The sequence below is a fragment of the Dipteris shenzhenensis genome, chromosome 23 (assembly GCF_047967505.1).
Source record: "Dipteris shenzhenensis isolate YYH24624 ecotype China chromosome 23, Dip_SZ_1.0, whole genome shotgun sequence".
Lineage (NCBI taxonomy): Eukaryota > Viridiplantae > Streptophyta > Polypodiopsida > Gleicheniales > Dipteridaceae > Dipteris > Dipteris shenzhenensis.
This window is the reverse complement of record NC_141618.1, coordinates 43,486,574-43,507,046: the sequence shown is the minus strand read 5'-3', so window position 1 is coordinate 43,507,046 and position 20,473 is coordinate 43,486,574. Positions and strand designations below refer to the sequence as shown.

At 42.0% G+C, this 20,473-nt stretch overlaps 1 protein-coding gene across 2 annotated transcripts; it reads right to left on the bottom strand.

The window, feature by feature from the left end:
• Positions 1-349: 349 nt before the first annotated feature.
• Positions 350-2,166, bottom strand: LOC147887422 (uncharacterized). 2 transcript variants are annotated; one of them, XM_087394633.1, is made up of 3 exons: positions 1,862-2,166; positions 1,329-1,676; positions 350-1,021 (listed from the first exon to the last, which is right to left on the bottom strand). In XM_087394633.1, exons 1-3 carry the CDS (start codon positions 2,017-2,019, stop codon positions 967-969), a joined length of 561 nt encoding a protein of 186 aa, XP_087250759.1. In that variant the 5' UTR covers positions 2,020-2,166; the 3' UTR covers positions 350-966. The 2 variants fall into 2 exon arrangements, with proteins under 2 accessions (XP_087250759.1, XP_087250758.1); XM_087394632.1 differs by having other exon boundaries at positions 1,334-1,676; positions 1,862-2,165.
• Between the last annotated feature and the right edge of the window lie 18,307 nt (positions 2,167-20,473).

Here is a 20,473-nt window from a genome sequence, read left to right as displayed (position 1 = left end):
AAAACTGGTGCTTTTGGATGTAGAGGAGACAGCATATGATTTTTTTATTTGCCTTGGGGCTTGGGCTATTAAAAGGAAATTTTAACCTTATAAAAGGTAGTTTGAGACTCACAAGTCAATCAACTTTCGTTAAAAATTACTTTGGATATTTACAAGGGAGAATTCAATTCTCCTCTATAGCACTCCACTAAGGAGCTAGTGCTAATAAGAGTCCATAAGTGTATACATGTGAGTGTTCCCTCCTAATATACTGGTAAAGCTGCTTTTGGATAGAGAGGAAGCAAACAATCATTTAGTGCCTTGGGCTGTTAAAAGGCCTAAAAGTATAAGCTTTGTAGAACAATCTTCATAAAAAGCAACCCAACTCAATTAACTTTTTAAAAAAAGTACATGTGAAAATTCACAAAGGAGAATTCAATTCTCTACTATAGCACTACCTCTAAGGAGGCATTGCTAACAAAGCAATTACACGGTTTTATTTGTATAATACATGCTCTTTTTTTTTCCCTCACACACCTAGGGCCAATTGCAATGGGAAAATAGCCTGTGGCTTACATTGTTACACTAGAGAAGGATCCTTAGGGATTCTAACGTGAGCCGCCAACTCAGCGGGTGAATGCCCAAACTGCCTAAGCTCCCGTTTCTTCGCTTATAATACATGGTTTTAGGGCTTGCAAGGAGGGAGGGGAGTGGGACAAGGGTGAGCACCTGTAAGCTGTATGATTTCGTCCACGGCGGCTGTAGCGGTTCCGATGCTGGTGCTGCAAACCGCCACAACCAATGGTGACAATGCCTCTACAACGGTCGCCGCCAACGCTACCCCCAAGCACGCCGATGTCGCCACCCTCGCACCAATGAACACCTCCTTGATCTTATGACACGTCGCCCTGTCCACTGCCCACATGAATTCGTTGCACTTAATGGAGAAGTCCGACGATGTCTGTCGTGCTTGCCAACACACGGGTCCTACCCCATTGTAGCCATTTGGACAGCTCCCATAGCATAATGCGCCATCTTTTTCCTACACTTCTTACATTCCATGGTAGCGCATTCAGAACACATGTTGCAAAATTGGTATTTAAACACACACACAGAGTATAATGCACCATCCTTTTCCCGTATTTCTTGCATTCCATGCGTGCCTATTCAAACCACAGGTTACGAAATGGGTGTAAACACACACACACACATACACACACACACACACACATTCAGCACAAGTCACACCCACGTGCGCCCATTCAAAAAACACATGACACACATGGACACACAATTCAAAAAACACACGGACACACACAGTGTACACACACACACACACACACACACACATCACCTCTCCCTGCGCGCAATCGAGAGGAACCCCCGCGCCTCGGCCATAGGTTTTTTTCACTAAACTTTGCCTGCAGAAGCAGCCGTCGTCTGTGTAGCCTTCCGGACACCCGCAGCAGCCGAAGACGGTGCAGCAGCACCCCTTGCCGTAGGTGTGGATGCAGAAGACGCCCACGTCGCTCAGGCCTTCAGGGCACCTCTCCCAGCACACTGGACCGACGCCATGATAGCCATCTTTGCACGACGGGTAGCACAATTCACCGTCCTTTACGGTTCCTTCCGGGCATGTATTCAACGGCACACCCGCGCCCCTACCAATGGCCGAGATGAAGCATGCCTTCTTGCTCCTGCCACACTCTCAGAAGTGTTAGCAAACAGCTATATTCCATGAACTTTCGCATGAGCACTTGTTCATAGATTTCTATGACACGAGTTTTTAGCCGATTCACAAACGATCCCATTCGACTAACAAACGATCCCATTTCATCAATTGTGGCAAAACGAAACAAATAGGCTAAGTTTCATGAGCGACCCATTAGTGTGCCGTTTTCTAGTGGGAAGGGAATCGACGCCAGCGCTACATTTCACGTGATCGGCTGCCACACGAAAGAAACTCACAGAGAGGGCAAGGAGGAAGCAGGCAACTGGCAACAGGACCCGTAAAGGAAGGCCTAGTGGCTTGCAGGTCATGGTCCTTCTCTGCAACCCAGAGAGGAGGTAGATGATCTGGGGAATGCCTGCAGACTAAGACTATGAAACACGCAAAGGTCCTAGGCAGTGTATGAACGAAAGTAAAGGCACCGGCCAGCTGAGAGCAACATAGAGGAAGAAGCTTTTCATGGGTCTCCGTGTGAGACCCATTAAAACAAAGGAAAAGTGAACGTGGAAATACAAGTGTCAAGATTGTATTTGTTACTACCATTCTAGATTCTCTCTCATTCACCGCGTAGCTACTTGGTAAGGTCGGTCCGAACTCCTAGGGAAATTGACACACGCCATTTTAGTTTTATTTCCATCCCCTTGGATCTAGCACTAACATCCATGCACTCATTCTTCTATTCCTTGATCCGTGAACATGCAAAGCCTTAGTGTGAACTTGTGTACTCATTCATCTGAACATGCAAATCCTTAGTGTGAGCTTGTGCACTCATTCATCTGAACATGCGAAACCTTAGTGTGAACATGTAGCAAAAGTAAGGCATGGCGATGTGTTACATGATGATAGGTCCCATGATAGCAGCATTATTTGGGTTAGGCTTTAGTAAAGGTGTTTCTGTTTAAGAAATGGAAAATGATGTGGATTTTTTGCTATTTTGGTCCACATTTTTTTTCCCCCCTTTCTCTCTCTCCTCTCCCCCTTTCTCTCTACCCCCTTTCTCTCTCTCTCTCTCTTCTTCTTCTTCTTCTTCTTCTCTCAGCTTCCAGGGCAGGCCTTTTGAATTTATTCAACTTGTTTTTTGTCTTTTTTATGATTGGTGCAAGTTTCAGTTGCTATTTTCATCCCTAAAATTCCTCCATCTTTTTCTCTACTTTCTCTGTGTCTCTCTCACCCCTCTCTCTCTCTCATACACACAACCTTTTTTGGTAGAAATCTGTCTCTCTCTCTCTCACACACACACAGCTTTTCGCCCTCTTTTCCATGCTACCCATCCAATTCATCTTCTTTTCCTTATTTTGGATCTTGTGCAGGCCTTATGAATGATTTTCATCATTTATATGATTTCCCTTGTTTTGAGCAAGCTCTGAATATGTATAGTAGGAGAAGAAGGATGTAGAGAACATAGGAGAGACATGCCGTCGTCATGATGCTGGCTTTTTACCACATTAGTCATAACTTTGTCCAACATATTTGTTGTTGAGTTTTGTGTGTACACACACTCACATATTAATGTTTTCCAAGTTGGGATTTTGGGCATTATGGACACTTCACCTTTTGTTGCATTCACTAATCTAAGGTGCATAAGAAATGCACATGGCTTAAAAAGACTCCACTTCTCAAACATGTATGCGCTTCATATATTTTATAGCTTATTTGGAATTTTGTATTTAGATTTGAAATTTATTGAATATTGGGAAATTCCATATGTTATTTGCAATGTTGAGAAATTTTTTTGTTATGAATGACCTTCCATATGTCTTCTCCTTGCTTTATATTTTATAGCTTAATTATTGCTCTATCCATCATCGGTCTTTATTGCAACTTTTCGGACACTTACTGAATTGTCATTGTTTTCATCAGGCGTAAGCATGTTAACGTGCTACGCTATTTATGCTTTTAAAAACATTTCAAGAACTTCTTTACTAGCATAAAGTTCAACCCTTTTGTATGTATTTGTACTTTCTTAGGATGCTATGTAACAACTATGTTTAATGGTTATGAGTGGAAGGTGATATTATGTAAATTATGATTACAAGTATAAATTTCATTTTGTTTGATTGATGATGAGGGTGATTGACTAACACATGGCACCAGAAACAAAGTTTGACCTATGCATGGGGACACGTATGGGGGGGAATTCCTCGTGTAGGAAAAATGAAGCAAATGATGAAAAGTGCATAACCAAATCACAAGAGGAAACTAGCACACCCTCTAGCTGAAGTCCAAGTAGAAGAGCAAAAGAAGATGCAGAAGGAAGACAAGTCAAGGGGCTCCTCAAGAACTCTCTGTCTTAAACTCTCTAAGCATCTCTCTCTCTCTCTCTCTCTCTCTCTCTCTCTCTCCCTCCCTCCCTCCCTCCCTCCCTCCCTCCCTCCCTCCCTCTCTCTCTCTCTCTCTCTCTCTCTCTCTCTCTCTCTCTCTCTCTCTCTCTCTCGCTCCCTCCCTGCCTCCCCCCCCCCCTCTCTCTCTCTCTCTCTCTCTCTCTCTCTCTCAGGGGGGTCAGTCATCATATGTAGCCCTATCACGTGAGTTCAACAGAAGGATATTTTTAATATCTAAATTTTATAGAAATTAATTTACATAAGGGAGTTTTTTTTATGATTTTGGAAAAAATTTAAAATTTTGTATAGAAAAAGGGTACATTTTATTAATGGAAAATTTACAGATAAGGGATTTTACAAATAGTCCTTGAACGCATGTGATATAGAGGGTTTATACATAGTGAACCCCCCCCTTCTCTCTCTCTCTCTCTCTCTCTCTCTCTCTCGTGCATGCGTGCACATTGTATCTACATCACTCTCTCTTTCTTGGTCTGCTTTGATACTCTCTTATGTTGATGCAACAAGGTGAAGGTACAGATGGTGGAATATTTACCATGACGTGCACGCGGACATTGTATCTACATCACTCTCTCTTTCTTGGTCTGCTTTGATACTCTCTAATGTTGATGCAACAAGGTGAAGGTATAGATGGTGGATTATTTACCACGAAAGTTTTTCTTCCTCATAAAAAAGGATCTTCATATAGATTATGTTGTGACATATTAGGCAAACACCCAAATCTATGAAAGGACTTGGATACCTTAGAATTTGAATGATTATCAACCTTCAATCACACCAGGGAGAACAAAGAATATTGGATTAAGTGTAGCAGTCTTCCGCTAGAGGTTTTCTAGGTATTCAACTGGAGGCTTTTTGACAAAATGAAGAATTTTTACATAATTTAAGGTATACCAAAAGCTCCCTATCAAATATGGAGGTTGTAGTGGTTTTTGCTAATTTAGGATATGTGTGTCAATTTAGTCTAAAGGCTGTAAAAGTATGGAAGGTAGTGTCTTTTGCATGGGTAGTTGTTGCCAAAGATCACAACAGTGACCTTAAAAAAGGGGGCTACTTTTGATAGTCATTTTAAGCAATTGAAGGTAAAAAATGGTAACTCTAGCAATGCCCAGGAGGACAATAAGGAAGGACATCAAGGAGTGAATCTCCAAAATAAAATAACTCCTTAGCCTAGAGCACTAGAAAACAATGAAATCTTAAGCTTCCCTCTTATAGATTACATGCCACAAGGTGAGGCCTTGAAAATTACAGCATTAATTGAAGACATAGAAAGAAGAATGGGCATTGCCTAGGTTGCATGTGCAATTTCTCAAAGAAATTGGAGGAAGCAATGATTAAGATGATGAGTCACAAGAAGGTTAGTGCAGCTCGCAATGTTTTAGGGCACAGATTACATCACAAGCAGAGTTGCCTTCCTTGCCTCATAAAATTTCCATTGAGAGATCCAAATAGCAACAAATCATTCAATGTTGCGGTTGTTCTTAGGAGTATCAAATGACTATGAGACCATATCCATTAATATTAAAGTACATTTATCCATTTTTGTGTTTGTTTATAAGGAACGGTATGTGTACATACATTAACTATCTTTGGATGTTTTATGTAAGTACTGTAGACTAATATGGAGCTACAATTTGAAGGAAGACATGATTTTATTCTCAAGATGCTCCATCAAGTTCAAGTAGGTTACTACCTCTTCCCATCTAAACACTCTATGGTCTTAAGTACTGTAGAAATCCGTGGAATGGATTTCAATGTACAGGAAACCTTGATGCTGGTAGTACTACCATGCAAGCGCACATATACTCCATTTTCTTTGCAACTACATGTAACTACATGTAGTGGTCAATACTCCATTTTCTTTGCGACTACATTTTCCAACTATACTATGGTGATTTTACAGAGTGCTCATGTTAGTGTGGCTAGGAAAAAAGGTAAAGTCTTGATAAAGGCCTCTCATTTTTTTTGCTTGCTACATCTCATTTTTTCAGTCATCTACTAGTTAGCACTCATCAACTATGTTAGTTAGCACACACCTATTATGTTATTTACCACATATAGACTATGCTAGCTATCACACATAGACATGTTAAGTAGCACTCAACTATGATAGTTTGCATAGTTTGCATCCAAGTATGTTAGTTAGCACCTACCAACTATGTTAGTTAGCATGCACAGATTAATATGTTCATTATCACACATAAATTACATTAGTTAGCACCAAACGATGCTATTTAGCATTCAATTATGTTAGTTAGCACTTACCAACTATGGTAATTAGCATACTAGACTAGACTATGTTAGTTAGCACCTAGATATGTTAGTTAGCCCTTACCAATTATGGTAAATTTTAGCAAGCATAGACTATGTTAGTGATCACTCATCTAGACTATGTTAGTTAGCATCTAGCTATGTTAGTGTCTGTGAAGCCAAAAATTGATAACTTTTATTTGGCATTGGTATTGTTTTTCTCTATGTTTGATAAGAGTTTGAGTATCAACAAGTGATAGCCTAGCGGCTCTCAGTTATTTCTATTTGCTAAGATATTTTATGGGATTGAGAGGATGAGTGGAATGGATCATTGTAAATACCATAGGTATGAATTATAAATACCATAGGTATGAATTATAAATATCAAGGAGGTACCATGTTTCCCCAGAATTTGCCCATCCAGCCAAATCATCCCCTTCAAGCCCCTAGATATATATCAGTTCATGTCATGTTGAGCCGAAAGATCTTCTTCCAATAATGCATCGCTCTTCTCCTTGGCACTAACCAGCTTGGTGAGATAATGACCTCTGTGGATCCTTTTCTTCTCCTGATACTGGACTACAATGTCACTTGGTATGTTACCACATTCATTCTCCTCTAAGGGAAGCAAGGAGAAAGATATGTTGTGGTTGTCTTTGCATGAAAATATTTTTTTCATCTTTCTTTGCAAGTGATAAGGGTCTCTATTATTAAGATTAGGAAGAGCATGAAGCTAAGAGGTGCATGAAGTTTCATTACCCCCAACTTCATGTCACATCTTTTTGGTGGAGACGTCAGTTACGTTTGGTATTGGATTCATCCCACCTTACTAAACGTTCATGGGTGTACTTGATTACATGTTATGCCTAGTATAGGCATGTGTTTTTTGATGTGATAAAGAAGATGCTTGGAAGAACTCTGTTAGAAGAAATTGTAGCCTATTTAAGAGAACTAGAAGATTGTGAAGGTCATGCTCAAGCTATTCGCATGGTCATCATGATCATATCCTTTATGTTTGCACTCTTGAAAATATGCTGGTGAATCAACAACATTGTCAGCAAGCACAATGATATATTAGGGATTGTTTCATGCACTGGCAGCTTGGTATGAAGAAGAGTTGAGTCTTTGGGTAGTTTTTAACTATAACAATGGAGTGGTGATTCTCAATGCTTTCAACTTCTTTCACTATGCAAATGATGAAGAGTACAATATCTTGAAGCTGTTATGTGCACTTCCAATTGTGAGAAGGGTGATTCTTGAATGCATGTATACACAATGTTTTTATGGTGCTGGTTGGTCACTTATTTTTGAAGATTTTGTTGAGGATCACATTGTGGAGGGTTTTCAACAAGTGGTTATGCATAATAAGTTGGTCTTGGTATACTAAGGCTCTGTGAGATGTTGTTTGGATCTTGTTTGGGATATTAGTTGGATCTTGGTGTTTTCTTTTTGTGTTTCATCATGGTGAAGATTCCAATGTTTTGAGGTACCCAAGGGGAAGACGTGGAGTCTTATCTTTGGGATTTTGTTTGAGGATGCTGGCTTTCTAGATGGTCCATGAAGGATCGGGTGGAGATTTTGCTTGATTTTCTTGAAAGTGTAGCCTTGAGTTGGCATGAGGCCTTGCTGGACTCTACCAAGGAGGACTAGGACCAAGTGGTGGCATTAATGAAGTAGAGATTTGGGGCAGTGGAGTCGCCAAATGCTTTGATGTTGCAATTGGACCAATTCTATCAAGGAGAGGGTGAGATGGTCTTTGCGTTGTGAGATGGTCTTTGCGTTGGCAATCCGATATGAAACTTTATGGACAAAGTATGAAAGGGTAGCTTTGCAAGCTGTGGCATCTGCATCATCGGCCCCTCAAAGTCTCTCAGGGATGGAGCACTTAAAGATGAGCAAATTTGTTATGGCTTTGGAGCCTCGTCTTCGCTCAAAAGTAATGAGTAAAGATCCAACAATATACATGGAGGCACTTCGCATTGCAACCAAGAAAGAAGCTTCTCTAAAGATCGAATCCTCTTTTGTGTCTTCAACAGCTTTAACTCCTAAGGTGGACATAATGGGCACTCCTCAGGTACCAAAGTCCTCTTAGTTAGATCATAATATCTCCCAATTGATGGCAGAGTTTGCTGATTTGAAATTGGTTAATGCACGACAACCTAAAGCACCAAAGAGTAAGGATAGGCCTCGAGATAAGAGTGGGGTCACTTGCTATGAATGTAATGAAAAAGGTAATTATCGGCCCGAGTGTCCTAGATTGAGAAAGAAAGAAGAAAAACAAGTATCCTTGTTAGAAGCTTCTTCAAGGGATGAGGAAAGAGAGGTAATGATGGCTAAATGGGGGCATGGTAAAGCAAAAGAAGAAGAAGAAAGCAAGGAAGAAGTAGATGAGGAACATTAGGAAGAGGAACACCGTAGTAAGAAAAAGAAGGCATCTAGAAGGAGAATTAGCTAGTTAGACTTTCCTTTAAGACAAGGCATTGGAAGCTATGACTTGTTGTCTGACCTTAAAGAAAAGGAAGCTCATATCACCTTTGATCAATTACTTACTTTGTCTCCAAAACTACAGAAGGAATGGGAAAAGCTAGCAAGCACAACAGTGTCAAAGAAGAAAAAGAAGAAAAGTGCCATTCCTATTGTTAAAAAGGTAGATATAGATGTTGGTGATGATGTACCTGTGGTTGATGTGATCATTGATGGTCAAGTGATTTCTAATGTGTACATTGATGGAGGTGCATCAATTAATGTCATGAGTGAGAAGACCACGATAGATGCTAATTTAAAATACTCTAGTAACCTCTCCTTATCACATCGAATTGGCTAACAATACTAGGGTCAAGACCTTGGGAGTTGTGAAGAATCTAGAAGTGGATGTGTGTGGAATTTTTGTGCCAACTCTGCTAGGGATAAGAAGGAATGCATTGACATTCAACTTGATGTTTCAAAATATGTAAGGGCCATGATGATGAAATTGATCTCAAGAAGGCATGCAAATGGATCCTAACAAGGTTCAAGCAATCATGGCATGGCCAAGTCCTGAGAGTGTCACTAGTGTTCGCAAAGTTCTAGGAAAGAGCAAGTATTATCAACGCTTTTGTGATGATTTCACAGAGATAGTGTATCCCATGAACTTATTGACAAGAAAGGAGTTTCTTTCCAATGGGGTGTGGAGCAACAAGAGTCTTTTCAGCAACTTAAGGAGGCCATGAGTAAGGGCCCAATATTGAAGCCCACTGATTGGTCTCAAGACTTTTATGTAAATCCAAGTGTATCTTTGCATTTAGTTGGTGCTATATTGCTACAAAAAGGAGCAGTAGGTAGAATGCAGCCCATCTATTATGCTAGCCGACAACTTACAAAGGTGGAAATAAGGTATGAAGAAATAGAGCAGCAAGCTCTCTCTTTAGTGTTTTCAGTCAGAAAGTTTCGCTCCTATTTATTACCTCAACCATTTTTCTTCCTTACCTCTCAATTTGTATTAGCATATCTAGTTTGCAAGCCTAATCCTGGGGGGACATTTGCAAAATGGTTTGTCAGAGCTTCAAGAGTTCTCTTTGTCTTTTGTCACTGAAAATACCACTAGGTCCACTATGGCAGATTTGCTCACAGGACGGGAGGATCTAGGAGAAGAAAAGAAATGTAAGAAGAACATTAAAGATGAAAGGGATACACCACCAACAGCTCTTGTTTTGTATTTTGATGGGTCTTTTAGTCCTTCACACCAACAAGGAGCCGAGGGGATAGTCTTGATGAATTTTGAAGGTCAAGAGGTGTGGGCAAGAGGACAAGAGCTTCCAAGTATCACAACTAACTATGCAGTTGAATATAATGCTTTGATTCTTGGTTTGGAGGGTTGTCTTCAAAGTCAAGTTAAAGAATTGGAAGTAAGAGGAGATTTTCAGCTTATTATAAATAAAATGCAAGGGCATTACATGATTCTTCCTTTTAAAGTCCCAATGTGCCCAACTGTCGGATCACCAAAATTTAGAATTTCAACCAAATGGTTCAAAGTTGGATCATTTCTTCCTTAGTCTAACTAATGGCTTTAGTCAAAAACCATTGACCAGTTTCAATGATATATTACCATGCATATCAGCTAATCAAAACTTGCCCTAGCCTGATTCCTTCACAATTCCAAATGGTCCATCATATCCCAATTTTAATTTCTTTGGGAATTTTCCCAATTTTGTATTAAACATGAGTGCCCAATCTCCTTTCTTAAACAATTTGAATTTAATGTTTCTGTCAACCCAGGCTTTTCTATGCTCTTGGATGACTTGTGTTGTGTGACAAGTCTCTAGTCGGCGGTCTTCTTCCAATTGATTTGATTAATCTTGTCAAAACTCCACCAAATCCTCCGGACTCGGTTTTTTAATTGAAACCTATAAACCATCAATCATCACGGATTCCATCAACACTACTCCTCAATGCCATAAACTAGCTTGAAGGGTGTCATTCCCATGCTAACCTTGAATGGTGTTTTGAATGCCTGCAATGCTGAATCTAGCTTTGTACCCTAGTCCATTCTATTCTCTGAAATTGTCAACTTGAAATCCATTTCATGATTTTATTGGTACTTTTGCCAGTTATTTTGATGATTTTATTAAAAAGTGTTCTCCTTGATCGGACACCATCTTTATTGAACATCTTAACCGTGTTATGATGTTATGGGATTGTGCCTCTACCCACTCAGTGTAATAATCTATGGCTGTCAAAATTTATTTGTTTCCAATGTGTTTTGCAGCTGGCTTAAATGGCCCCACAAAATTAAACCCCATTAATGGCTTAAGTGGAAGGATTGGGTTCAACAGTAGCAATACTCTATCTGCATCAACCGATGGTTGTCCATCTTTTTGACAGTACCAGTATTTCTTTGCAAAAACATGAGAGTCTTTAATTACTATCGAGGCCAACACAGTTCATCTTGAAATAAATTTTTAGCTATCAGGTCACCTACAAATTGGCCACCTGAAGTCCCCTAATGGGCTTCTTGTAATATGGCAAGCTGCTCATGTTCTGGAACACAATATTGTAGTATATAATATATTACCCTTTTATACAATGCTCTTGTAATGATCATAAATTTTTTGCTTTTGAGAGCCATTCTATGCCTTTAATCCTTTGTGAAGCTTTCAAGAAACACTAAACAGTTTTCCTCTTCTTAGTTGTGAAAGCCAAAAGAACTCTAGTACAAAGAAATAGAAGAACCCTAAATGTGGGTCTCAAACCAAACTCAACTAACTAAGGTGGCTTACTAATTGAGCCACAAACTAGAGTAGATAAGGATAGCTATTATCCAGCTATTATTTGTGGGCGGTGTACCAACCGCATCTCCAGCTAACAAGTCGGTGACATAAATACACAACGGTCACCCTGGCATATCACGAGTGGAGCTCGATATCTCAATACTCCCCCTCGAGCTCAATCCCCATTCCTGCACACCAAGCAGGTCTCTGAACTTGCGCAGCTTCTCTGCGCGCAATGCTTTCGTGAATATGTCAGCTACCTGATCCTCTGTGCTGACATAAACTAGATCAATAAGACTTAGTAAAACCTTCTCCCGCACATAGTGATAATGCACCTCAATGTGCTTTGTTCTAGCATGAAAGACTGGGTTCTTTGCCAAGTGTATGCTGCTCATGATGTCACAATAAATGACAACTGGCCCATCTGTAGACCGATGCATATCATAGAGTAGCTTATGCAACCAAGCTACCTCACATGCAGCCATTGCTGCACCCCTGTACTCAGCCTTTGTACTCGACAAGGCAACTGTAGGCTGTTTCTTGCTGCTCCAAGTGACTGCAGCACTCCCAAAAGAGAACACATATCCACTGGTAGATCGTCTATCAGAAACACTACCAGCCCAATCAGCATCAGTGTATCCATGCAACTGTATCTAAACCCCAGCCTCATAAAATAGTCCATACTGCAATGTGGACTTCACATACCTGAGTATGCATCTAGCCACATCCAAATGCGGTTTCCTTGGAGCCTGCATAAACTGACTTACCAACCCAACAGCATAGCTCAAATTTGGCCTGGTAATAGTCATGTAAATCAAACTTCCTACTATGCGTCTGTACATAGTAGGGTCTTCCAGAAGCTCACCTGCATCTGCACTCAGCTTCACATTCTGCTCCAAAGGAACTGAAATAGGTTTACAGCCTGTCATCCCATATTTGGATAGCATGTCCAATCCATACTGCCTCTGCAAGAGCTGTATCCCACTTGGTGATCTAATCACCTCAATGCCCAAGAAATAACGCAGCTCTCCCAAATCCTTCATCTCAAACTTCTGCCTCAATAGCGTTTTCACATGAAGGATATCTTCATCACTATCACCTGTGATGATCAAATCATCAACATAAATGACAAGCAGCATAATCCCTTTCTCTGTTTTTCTCACATAGAGTGAGAAATATGCCTTGGAAATCTGAAAGCCAATAGTGACAAGATACTGTCCTATCTTGTCAGACCATGCTCTAGGTGCTTGCTTCAAGCCATACAAGGCTTTCTTTAACCTGCAAACAAACTCAGGATGAATAGCATGAACATAACCTGCTGGCTGCTCCATAAAGACCTCTTCTTGCAAATCACCATGCAAGAAGGCATTCTTTACATCCATCTGATGTAAAGACCATCCCTTTGATGTGGCCATAGCAATGGCTGCTCATACGGTTGCCATCCTTGCAACCGGGCTGAAAGTTTCTTCATAATCAATGCCATATGTCTGTGCACCTCCCTGAAGTAGGCCCAAGTACAGGTCTGCTGCTGCTCCTTATTCCTCCTAGAAGGCTGCACTGCTGGAATAGCCCTTGACAACTAATCTTGCCTTGTATCTATTCACAGAACCATCTACATTGTGCTTGATCTTATAAACCCACTTACAGCCAATTGCATTCTTGTCTTTAGGCAAAGGCACCAATTCCCATGTAGCATTTGCATCCAAGGCATCCATGGCTTTCTCCCATTTTTCATTTCCCACGGCTTGCTCAAAAGCAGTGGGTTCTGGTTCCTGTATCACTTTGACCATATAGGCATAGTGAATGGCTGTAAATCCATCATATTTCAGCCTATCCACAGGATACCTAACCCTGGTAGACCTATGCAAAATAGGCTCACTTCCAGGTGCTCTCAAAACATCCCTGGTCTTCCTTACTCCAGGTGTAACAACAGAAGGAATACCCAACTCATCAGCAATGCTCTGCTCTGAGCCAGTGGATTCACCATCCACATAAGAGTGACCTACATTCACATCAAACATGGGCTGATCTACCTTCTCTGTTCCTTTTCATGATACCTGCGTACCACTATCTGCATTGCTTTGAGGAGATTCTCCTGATCTCAATCTACCTGTCCATGGCGAAGTATGTGAACCACCGCTAGACGACACTGCAGGTCCACTGATATTTTGTGATTGCTGCTATGAATTTTGTGTAGCATTACCATTTTGTGCATCTACATCAATCATCATATTTATTGGTTTATACCAGCTGCTCATCTCATCAAAAACAACATCTCTGCTCACTGTGAACTTACCTGTAGAAGGGTTATAGCATATATACCCTTTCTGCTGCAGAGAATAACCAATAAAGACGCACTTCTCAGCCTTTGGATCCAACTTGGGCCTCAACTCATCTGGCACATGAACATAGGCAATGCAACCAAAAATTTTCAAATGAGAAATGCATGGTTTCCTACCAGTATACATCTCCTCTGGCGTCGTGCCATGTATTGCTGTAGTGGGAGTCCTGTTCATTATATAAACTGCAATAGCAACTGCTTCAGCCCAATCCCAGGGGATTCACTCTTCATTAAAGGGGGGCATCACCTGCGTGCATGAACTTCAAGAAAACCCCCTATTTAAGATCCATGTAGGATGATAAAACACCCCTATTTAAGCTTATAAGATACCACCAAAACATTATGTCCCCCCCTTTCCTTAAATCTACGTTATTTCTCAAGCATTTAGATTACACAAAAAGCAAATTTTGATTACTTTCCCTATGACTATTTAAAACCATGAACAAAACCAAACTTGTTCAGACTAGTTATGCAAGGTAGCCTATACTAAGTCCCCCCCTCTTAAATATGGCATGGCCCCCTAACTTAATTTCAATATTGGGAAAAAATAAAAAGGGCCCCCACCCCTAATGTATAAGCTTATGCCTCATTTCAAAAAAACCCCCTATTGTACACTCACGTGATATCATAAATTTCCCCCTGTGAATCCCCCGGGAGCCCAATAATAATCTGGTAGATCTTTTTCATTTAGCATAGCCCGAGATACCTCTAAAATATGCCTGTTTTTCCTTTCCGCAATTCCATTTTGCTGTGGGGTATGACTGCATGAATATTGCTGCTTTATACCATGCTCCTGCAAGAACCTTGCAAACTCATTTGAGAGGTACTCTCCCCCTCCATCTGACCTTAGGCATTTTATTTGCAGGCCTGTTTCTTTTTCAACCATAGCTTTGAAAGCTTTGAAGTGCCCAAACACTTCACTTTTCTTTTTCATAAAATACACCCAAAGTTTTCTGCTGAAGTCATCAATAAATGTGACAAAATAGTGACAGCCACCAATAGATGCAGCTTCAGTAGTCCACACATCAGAGTGGATTAATTCCAATGGCTTTTTACTCTCTTGAACATGCCTAGGAAAAGGTTTCCTTGCCTGTTTCCCAAATTGACAGGCTTCACAAACCTTGTGCATTTTTGCAACCTTGAATTTAGGCAATCCTGCAACAATATTTTGGGCTTGCATTGATTTAAGTCACTGTATATTAACATGACCAATGCGTTTGTGCCATATATCAATATCTACAACTACACCGGTCCCATGTGCAAACATTGCTGCACTCAATTCAGGCATGTCCGCATCCAACGTAAACATCCTACCCTTCTTCTTTCCTTTTGCTATCAAGCGACCATTATTTTTCATATCCTCAACAAAGCATCCATGAGGATTAAATCTGACCTGCAAGCCCTGCTCAACCATCTGACCAACAGAAACTAGGTTCTTGGTGATGTTTGGGACATGAAATACATCAGACAAGTATTTCTTTTTCCCATCCTGCAGAGACAAAGGAATTTTGCCAATCTGCACAATAGGATGTGCAGTATCATCACCAATCTCCACAAATCTTGGTTTTTCCTTTTTCCTTGCATCCTGCATCCATTCAGCATGACCTGTCATGTGGTTTGATGCACCTGAGTCAACATACCACACATCATTGCTTTCTTTTGCACTTGTCACAGAATTTGTCATATGCTGCACCATAAACAAATGCTCATTTCTGTCATCACCCTGTCTACTAGAGGATGCATAATTGCCTTGCTGCAATTTTCCATTCATAATGTCATTCTGCTTTTTGTAGCAGTCTTTAGCCATATGCCCCATTTTACCACAGTAGTAGCATTCAACATTGCTATTTGCATTTTGGCCTCTCTGCCATCCACCACGACCTCTTTGGCTCCCCCTGCCTCTAGAGTTACCACGTCCTCCTGCATAGGACTGGTTTTCTTGCATTTGTTGCATATTCTGATTTCTACCACGGCCTGCAGATCGGCCTCCTCTACCTTTGCCTCTACCTCTGCCAGCATTTGAGTAGAAGACAGTTTCTTTTGAAGTTCCTGCTGAAGAAGATGCACCACCATTTCTCTGCTCTTCAGAAATTAGAAGAGCAATCAACTCCTCAAAATCAGGAAATTTTTCACGGATGGCAATGGATGTCCGGAACTGTGCATAATCCTTTCCTAGACCATTCAAGGTCACAGAAACTAAATCGTCATCATCCAGTGGCGACCCAATGGAAGCAAGTGCACCCGCAATTTTCTTCACCTTCATGTGGTAGTCATTGATGCTCATATTTTCTCTCTACACATTATGCAGCTCCTGCTTGAGCTGCATTTTCCTGGCTTGCGTATTTGTGCTGTACATTTTTGCCAAAGTATCCCATGCTTCCTTTGGCGTACTTGCATCCTGAATATGCACAATCATGGAGTCCGAAATACTGATAGACAGCCAGTACATAACTTTCCTGGCTCTCTCATGCCATCCTTTAAATGCCTGCATTTCCTGTTGATTGGGAACATTAGGAAGAACAGGTTTTTCTTCATTTCCTGTAATGAATCCCAATAGCCTTTTCCCATAAGAAAATTCGTCATTCTAAACTTCCATGCCTGGAAGTTGTTCTTGTCAAGCTTTTCAGTGACAATCTGTGAAAGAGAATTAGATGCCATTTCAAAACACCGCAAAATATTCTGTCACTGCAAAAAACACAGCTTTTGCCTCACACGAGCAGATCTGCAAAACTGACGAAAGTGGTATTTCACCACACAGTCACTTCCTAGTGACGATTTTGCATCAACAGGCAACAAGCATGAATTTACAACTCCTAACATCTCTGCACACAGGCATACGATGCAATTTCTGCGGCAACTTTTCACTGACTAGCCGAGCAGTGGTCGCACAGCCAAAACAGGGCCTTTTTCAAAGTGCCTGCGAAGAACTTCCGCCTTCAAAATGGGCCCCGAGATGGCAGCATATAATGCCCTCTCGCCACACCGCGAAGGGTGTCTCAATCTGAGACAATGCACTCTTGCACTTCCGGCTATGCTACCTGCAGAGATTTGCTCCCAAACTCAAAAAAGGAAAGCAACACTGGTCCTCTTACCAGGACACTGCGAACTTGGTTTGCTTTCTTGAGCTCCTTACCACGAACAAGGCTCTGATACCATGTGAAGATAGTGGAAGAGAGGGAAGGAGTCTCACTTGAGGCTTTCTCACAATCACAATGGGGGAATACACACAAAGGTGGAGGCTGAAAATAGTTTTCCTCTTCTTAGTTGTGAAAGCCAAAAGAACTCTAGTACAAAGAAATAGAAGAACCCTATATGTGGGTCTCAAACCAAACTCAACTAACTAAGGTGGCTTACTAACTGAGCCACAAACTAGAGTAGATAAGGATAGCTATCATCCAGCTATTATTTGTGGGCGGTGTACCAACCGCATCTCCAGCTAACAAGTCGGTGACATAAATACACAACGGTCACCCTGGCATATCACAAGTGGAGCTCGATATCTCAACACCACCTAGGCTGCATTTAGTGAGATATGGCTCAAAGTCCATGGGAGAAGCAATATAAAATAGGTGGAGATGGCTATTATATTGAGTTATTCCCTCCATATGGGATAGGCCCATGTGGGGGAGGTATAGAAGGTCCAAGAGAGCAAGTTAAATAATGGGGAAAGTAGGATGAGATGGCAAGATTCCTTGTGCCAACCCTCCACTTGTCCTCCTAGAGGTTTGAACATATTATAAAATTGGAAAGAGACCAAGGGAGTATCATAGACTTGAGATATGGGGCTTGATTTATGTGGAAAATTGAGGCAAAGGGTTGTCGCACACAATTGAGAGTGCGTAACCGCCTAGCCCACATGGGAGACTTTTCCACACACACCATGCATGTGGGAGGATACATTAATGGGGAGAGACCCCTTCTTTTGGCTATAAAAGGAAGGGGCTATTCCTTGGCTCAAGTGTGGTATGAGAAGCAAGCCGAAGACGTTCGCCAAAGCTGGCTAAGGTTGACAGCAGCGATGATTGAGTATTTCAGCAAAGAAGAGGAGCCGGAGAATGTGTACCTGCAGGTGGCAAACTTGAAGCAGTCAGAAGGTGAGATGGCACGTCGATATGTGGATCGAGCGGCCGTGCTCCTGGACCGTTTGATTGCCACACAGGAGGACAATGCCAGATTTCGAGCTGGAATGACTCAGCATGTGCTGGGCTACCTTGTAGTAGGAGCGAGTGATGAATTCCGCCTCAAACTTAAATGGGAGAATCCAGAAACTATGGTGCTAGCACATGAGATTGCTCAAAAGTTTGATAAAGTTCAGTCTGACCCCGCTTCAAAGAAGATGATTGTCCCTCCGCAACCCCCTCAATTCCTACAACAACAACCTGGGGGGTCTAACTCAGGGGCATACCCCCACCCCTCATCAGGGATGTATCCACCACCTCCACCTCAAATGTATGGTCCTCCCTTAGATGCTTACCCTCAACAAGGTGGATATCCTCACCCACCCTCCGCCTCGAAGATTTCCCCAGCCTCGCCCACGAGCCCCCCTCCTCTCTACTCCCATGGCCCCTCCAACTAAAGAGGCCCCCCCTGCAACAGAACATGGAGTCAATGACCTAGCCAAGGCCCTGAATGATCTTCGGCTTGAGATGGTGGGCATCAGAAATCAAGCCAACTACCCTCCAAGAGACCGTGCTAATGTTGTATGCTACGAGTGCCACCAGAAGGGTCATTATTGCATAGAATGCCCCAATATTCCAAGGGTGAATCTTCTAAGTGAGTCGGGCACTGAGGATTCTGATGTAGAGATCCTTGACCTCGGGAAAAGAAGTCGCGCCACCTTGGCCACCCCAGGAAGAAGGTGTCCTTCTTAGAGCCCTCAGATGCTGAGATGGCAGACCCACCTATAGAGAAGACTAAAAGATCTCACAGGAGTAAGTGGTCACCCTCGGATTTTCCCATCGGCTCAGGGCAAGAGGACTATTCGGTCGTTCAGGACCTTGCTCATCGGTCTTTGAGCATCACACTCCCTCAACTAATAGCATTAATCCCTAAGGTGAGATGTGAGCTGCAGCAAGGTCTCTCAACAAGGAAGAGCAAGAAAAAGGGAAAGGTATGAGAGGTATCTTCTATCTCTGAAGAAATTGATCGGCACCCACATACAGTAGATGTCATCATAGATAATTGCCGTGTCAAAAATGTGTGTGTTGATGGGGGAGCTGCATGTAATATCATGGTGCCCCGAATCATGAAGAAATTGAATTTGAAATGTACAAGGCGTTCCTCCACTCGAATCAAGGTAGCAGATGGTTGATGACTCGCCACCATGGGAGTCATTGAGGATTTGCCCATCACTATCAATGGGTTGACCACCACTGTCAATGGGAGTCATTGAGGATTTGCCCATCACTGTCAATGGGTTGACCACCACTGTCAATTTCTATGTAGTGGACATTGAAGATACAAGCAGAAGTTACCCAGCCATACTCGGGAGACCATGGTTGAGAAAGAGTGATGTAGTCAGCTATTGGAAGACAGGACACATGTCTTTTGGTGCTTCAAAGGAGAAGATCCCAGTGCAACCTGGCGCCATGGAACCGGAAGAAGAAGAGGAGCATGACAGTGATACTCTCTCATCCTCAATGTCTGAGTCCATGGAAGAATTAGACGGGGAGGAGGAATTCTCAGAGGAGGAAGTTTACATGATGGGGGTGTCTCCGACCCTGCCACCTGCAGAAAAGATAACAGCTAGTCCTCAACAGCTCGAATCAATGCTTTCTCCAGACCTCACTCCAAGTGAGAAAGATGAGTTTCTCGAAATGTTTAAAGATTTCCCTGACCTCTTTGCAACTAGCTACCACCACCTTCGCCATGTGACTGCCATAGAGCACAAGATAGAGTTGAAGCCTAATGCGAAGCCTGTGGCTCAGAAGTATCGGAGATTAGGGCCCTTGCAGACCGATGCTTTGCGTTCAGAGTTGCAAAAGCTTGTAGAGGCTGGGTTTATTGTTCCGGTTCACAATACTGAATGGGTTTCACCAGTGGTAGTCATCCCAAAGAAAAACAACAAGTGGCAGGTCTGCATCGACTATAAGAAGCTCAATGCTGCCACCAAGAGGGATCATCATCCTCTGCCCTTTCAAGACCTCACTCTTGAGAAGGTAAGTGGTCATGAGATGTACACTTTCTGTGATGGTTACTCAGGGTTTTATCAAATCAGAATTGTCGAGGCAGATGTGCTTAAAACCACATTTGCCACACCTTGGGGGACATTTGCATTCAAAGTAATGCCATTTGGCCTCACCAATGCTCCTGCTACCTTTCAAAGATTTATGCAGATGGTGTTTGCTCCTTATTTGGGGGATTTCTTGGAGGTGTCTTTAGATGATTTCTGTATATTCTCGTCACGTAAGGAGCACATCATGAAGGTTAGATTGGCCTTCCAAAGGGTCAATGATGCAAATGGCAGTCTCAACCCTGAGAAATGCACCATTGGAGCCACTCAAGGGAGGTTATTGGGACATGTTGTCTCATCCGAGGGCATCAAGCCTGACCCTGAGAAGGTAGAAGCCATCCTCAAGCTCTCCCCACC

Bases quoted from the DNA above. Each gene is read 5' to 3' on its own strand.
- LOC147887422 (XM_087394632.1), bottom strand. From the start codon at position 2,019: ATGACCTGCAAGCCACTAGGCCTTCCTTTACGGGTCCTGTTGCCAGTT. The intron at 1,677-1,861 runs GTCGCTCATGAA...AGAGTGTGGCAG, and splicing joins AGAAAACGGCACACTAATGG to GAGCAAGAAGGCATGCTTCA. The intron at 1,022-1,333 runs GTGATGTGTGTG...TAAGAAGTGTAG, and splicing joins TCGATTGCGCGCAGGGAGAG to GAAAAAGATGGCGCATTATG.